Raw genomic sequence first — 5,146 nt, forward strand, 5'->3', positions numbered from 1 at the left:
TAGTTGGTGGCCCCTATTGCTAAAAGAACATTAAAAAATGGCCTTATATGTAATTGGCCCATAAAAAAAGATGAAAAGATAGGGCCCATGTCTGCAATAAACTCTTGTGTTTGTTTCATAGGACTGTGATGCCCAACCTTACTTTCTATAGGAGTCCAGGACTACCATAACTTGGCTTAAGCAAGATTAGTACCTGACTCATGTTTGGTGCTGAGAGGGACTAAGGAGCAGACCAGCATGGTGTACCCGAACAATGGCCTCCAACTCCAAGTAGCCGCTGTGGACCCAGCATCGAGTCCTGGGTTGCCACCAATAACACCACCTACCCAGTCACCCGAACCCAACTCGCCGACTTCACCCTCATCCCCAACCATACTCTCCGCCGACTGATCCAGGAGTGGTGCGTCGCCAACCGCTCTTTCGGCATAGAGAGAATTCCGCCGCCGAAACAACCTGCCAACCCGACCAGAGCTAAACAGCGAGGCGCTCGCGCTTCTGGTAACTTTCCCCCTCGCGAAGTCTGACAGCGTCGCGGTGGCGTCGGACTTGGACCCAAACCGGTCGGCTTCCTGGCCCAGCTCCTCTTCCACAATTCGATGGAAGTCCGAGTCAACTCGGCTGCGTTGATCGAGAACCTCCTAGCCGGGGCGTGATTGAAATTCTCCGAAACCCAATCGCTCATCCCCGGGCTTTCAAAATCTGAATCAAAGCCTTGTTCGCGTTATGCCTGGTGAAGCAGATGCGTGAGAAAGCCATGTCAGCCGGAGACGCTGATCAACACTATCACCGACTTCGAGAAATGCGACTCGGAGATAGCCTTGGCCACCATAGAGCTCCTCTGCGAAGAGTAGAAGGAGGCTTGCACAATCCCATGGTTTTTGGTGGGTTTGGTGTAGAAGGTGTTGGGGTTGTTGTTGGGAATGTGGAGTCTCATTACAAATAGTCCTCCTTGCTACCAAACATGGGATAACTGGGATTAGACTAGATAAGGATGTCCAATCCCATGTAACAAACACCACCTTAAGATTTTCAATAAGGTACATTCAATACCTTACATGAATATTGTCGTGTCCAACATTTTTTAATAAACTACTACTAATACCATTCAAATCGAACATGACTAACAATATTTTGATCTCAAAGGTAAGCTACATATATCTCATCTGCAAGTCAATTGGTATTGTAATAACATGAGATTCTTAAGCTGTCATTCTGCCCTGCTGTTCAGGCCCAATATATTACAACTTGGTTTGCAATTGCTGTTCAGTCGCATGAAATTTCCTTCCGCAGTGCAATTGCTATTCAGGAACCATGAACTTCCCATTCGGCATGTAGTTCCTCTGAGTCATACCAATAATACATGAAATACATTCCAAAAATAGTATGCTGCGAGTTATTCCAGAAAAATATGCACGACTTGGTGACTAGAAATATAATGTCATTGAAACAGAAAGTACCTCAAAGCAAACACCAAATTAAAATCATACATAAGGTATTTGGAAATATGCTATGAACAGATTGACATAAGGCACCTGATTCAGAACTTTACATTGATCTGCTCCTATTCGATCAAGTTTGTTTGTAAATGCAATTCTTGGAACCTCATATTTTTTCATTTGCCTATCAATAGTAATTGACTGACTGATCTGTACACCACCAACACTGACTAATCTGTACACCACCAACGCTACAAATGACAAGGATGGCTCCATCAAGAACACGCAAAGCTCTCTCGACCTCAATGGTGAAATCAACGTGATCAGGGGTTTCAATAATGTTAATCTGCAATAGCGAAGTTCCAGTTTTATAAGAGATTCTAATGATATGAAAGGACTGCAACAACATCAGAGATTCTAATGATATGAAAGGACTGCAACAACATCTTTTCCCTTTCATTCTGGAACTTCACTATAGAGCTTATGTCTTAAGAAAATAGTACCTAAAATCTCAGGCCATTTGGATTTTATTTGAAGTGCTAAATAACTAACCAAAATGCCTTACAGATTTGTTGTGACAGAAAACAGATATGGCTAGCCAATTTCACAATGACATAACTATCTGAAGTAAAGTCTGAAAATGGTGTCATAAATTTTGTTGGAAAGTTAGGAATGTCTACCTTCAGTCTGTGAACAAGTTTGAATAAAGGAAACTATTGAAATCAAATGAAACAAACAGAACATAGTGACAATTGAAGAATTTCCTGATGCAGACCCTCAACTTCGAAAAATCATAACTTACTCTAGAAAACTCCTTTTCATGAGATTTCAATTCTGAAATGATCTTTACGATGTGTACTGAAACTTTCATGAAGACACCAACTTCAAATACCCAGCTGACATGTACAGTTTTTAGTAAAAAGACAACTGGGTCAAAAACTACAGAATGCAGACCTCTGTTTTTAGCCTCAAAATTAACCACTAAATCTTAAATGAAACTGTACGAAACTATAAACATATTAAGTGTAAAGTATAAGCTTTCAACACATGCAAATGGTTTCTAAAATGAAGGACTAGATCAAAGGATATGGTTGCTCAAATTTAACTAAATGATCATGGTACAGAAATTGCCCAATTAAATGTTTTCTCAGTTCCTACTAACTTTAAGGTTCCTGATCAGTTCTATCACTTCTATGGATGTGCAAAAGATGCATAGAGGTTTGTTCATCACTGTTGTCAAAACAAAGTAAGAATTCGAACCTAACATCAACCTAAGAATTACTCAGGACACCCACCTTCAAAAAGCCAAGTTTCTAATCCCTATCACTTTATGACTTGATCACCAAGCATTCAATAGATATACTTGATTGTACAATCCTATCTCTTAATAGAAACCTTCATCAGTAAGTATTGTAGAGATAGGTATGAAAGTTCTTATCCCTATATAACTTCATGACCTTTGTTGTATATACACACATATTGGATGTAATTCAGCTCAACTTATCTCTAACAAGAGATTGCTACATGCTTGAGCAGAAAGATGCATGTGCTTAATTACCAAGGCATGTAAATATCAATTTGCAGCTGTTACATTATAACATTTGACATAGTCGAAAATGTCTCATTTCCACTTTGTGCTTTAAATATTTCAAGCTATGATTAGTACTTTAACAGATTCATTGATTGGGTTTATAAGATCTTGTCCAAAAATTCTTAAACCCATTCATTAAGTAAAACTAGTTTCCTGCAAGTCTATATGTAATAGGTGATAGACTGCTTGAATACACACATACACATAAGCTCGTAAAGAAAATATTAGCACTTGCATATGTACTTAAAATTCCAGGTCGTTACAGCACTACACCAACATATCTCTGGTTCCAACTTCATTAATATTATTTCTCCTAAATTAATGTAATGTAACAGCCTAACTAGTTCTTCCCTCCTTCTGGTGCTCCAGGTTTCAATTGAGAATACAATTAGCAACAAAACAATATCCAAGTCCATTTCCATAAGTTTTTTAATATAAAGAAAAACCTCTTAAACATTCCAAGTATAGCTGAAACTTTGTCATTCCATCATTTTGCATATCCTAAGCTCAAAACCCGAACTTCATTCGTGCATTTCTTACTATTCAAAGCTGAATTTCTTGGACCACTAGTTAAAATTAATCAAGGGATATAGAAATTTGATAATTGATCACCTCATCATTATCAACAAGTTCAAAACTTTAACAATCCAACCAAACCAACACCACTACCTAAAAGGGAACTTCCAAACTCACATATTGATGTGCAAATGAAGTAAAATAAATGATGAAATTATGATTTTACCTGATAAGCATTCCAAGTGCAGTAAACTGAATGGTAATTCCTTTCTCCCCCCCAAACCAAAAAAATCCATGGAATCCATTTTGGCAGCGACGCCATCTCGGCCTCTGACCTCATGAATCTCGTGGATCTTTCCGGTGTAGTAGAGAATTCTCTCGATATACGAAGCCCTAATCACATCGTTCGTGCTCCTCAGCAATCGGCATCACTCATAATCGATAGAATAGAAGACCAGAGCGGTATGACGAACCTGAAACGGCACGCCGTATTGGAGATCCGAGAGGTAAATCTCCGACGAGGCAAGGGCTTGCGATAAGCAGCCATCTGGCTCTCGTCCACGCACACCCCCAAAGGGGTCAGTTGAGGACTCTCTAAAGCAAGCACATGTTCTGTTTGCTCTCACGTGTGACCCGACCGGCTACTAAAGGTTGTGGCACTGACTGGGAAACAATCAAGACATCACGTGCAGCCCATGTGATGAACAGTATTCTCGCTGCACAATAGACAATCCCGATATTAGCTTCATTTCGCAATACATAGACCAAGTCACACTTGACTTGGACCACTTTGATCAAGCACAACCACAATTATACATCCATACAGCTTCATCTGATCCACGACAATGAAGCATCATGAAATCAAACTGTACTGTTGTATATAATGAAGCTCAATTTTGTATCTGTTTAGGTGGTTATAATTATCATCTTCATTAGAATTTGGTGGTATTACACTATTACTTATACAACCTCCATTTCTCACACATTTTTATTTTTTTTTAAATAGGGATCAGAGTTGGTGCGACTACCCTCAAGTAGGGAAGGCATTTTAACCCATAGGTATGGGTACCTGTGGGTATTTGTTCCTTTCAGGTATTTTTTTAGGGTTAATTCCTGTTTACTCAGAAATCACATGTATTTTGCCCACTTGCACCAACAAGTTTGTATGTGTCCATTTACACAAATCTTAGAGGAAAAGACCTATAGGGGTAGTCTTTTCTAAACTAGTGCATAATATGTCCTATGCTGACTTTTGGGTTTAACCTTTGCTTTTTCTTAGGAAAACATGTTCAAACTCTTGAAAAAAAACAAAACTAGCCTTCAACATGCCCAATTTTTTTCACCTAACGGCTCCCTGCCTAGCGGTTACTTGAATCACTGCTGCTTGTTTCTATCTTAAGCTGACTCAATTTTTTCTAAGAAACAGAAAGTTCATGCCTAAAAATAGTACAGGAATAGAGGCAGAAACAGATATAAACATTTTTAAACATCAAACTAAAATAAAATGACAAGGTGGATGAGCAATCTGAAATTATTTATTCAAACATAATTATAGACTAAAAGTCAGAGCCTCATTCTCAGGTAAACAGCTAAAAAGCTGTTT

The 5,146-nt window shown here is 38.9% G+C and overlaps 1 protein-coding gene across 4 annotated transcripts; it reads right to left on the reverse strand.

Moving 5' to 3' along the window:
• Window positions 1-626: 626 nt before the first annotated feature.
• LOC112172810 (elongation factor G-1, mitochondrial) lies at window positions 627-4,167 on the reverse strand. 4 transcript variants are annotated; one of them, XM_040507562.1, is made up of 4 exons: window positions 4,017-4,163; window positions 3,770-3,936; window positions 1,533-1,782; window positions 627-952 (listed from the first exon to the last, which is right to left on the reverse strand). In XM_040507562.1, the coding sequence occupies exons 2-4, from the start codon at window positions 3,778-3,780 to the stop codon at window positions 758-760; spliced, it is 456 nt and encodes a 151-aa protein (XP_040363496.1). In that variant the 5' UTR covers window positions 3,781-3,936; window positions 4,017-4,163; the 3' UTR covers window positions 627-757. The 4 variants fall into 4 exon arrangements, 3 of the variants coding, with proteins under 3 accessions (XP_040363496.1, XP_040363495.1, XP_024166065.1); XM_040507561.1 differs by having other exon boundaries at window positions 3,770-4,167; XR_005801007.1 differs by lacking the exon at window positions 627-952 and adding an exon at window positions 1,011-1,386 and having other exon boundaries at window positions 3,770-4,165.
• Window positions 4,168-5,146: the final 979 nt, after the last annotated feature.

The sequence above is a fragment of the Rosa chinensis genome, chromosome 6 (assembly GCF_002994745.2).
Source record: "Rosa chinensis cultivar Old Blush chromosome 6, RchiOBHm-V2, whole genome shotgun sequence".
Classification (NCBI taxonomy): Eukaryota; Viridiplantae; Streptophyta; class Magnoliopsida; order Rosales; family Rosaceae; genus Rosa; species Rosa chinensis.

What these genes read in the sequence shown, in the direction of transcription:
- LOC112172810 (XM_040507561.1), bottom strand. An exon ending in AATGTAAAGTTCTGAATCAG is followed by an intron (nt 953 to 1,532) that starts GTGCCTTATGTC and finishes CATGTTTGGTAG; the next exon opens with CAAGGAGGACTATTTGTAAT.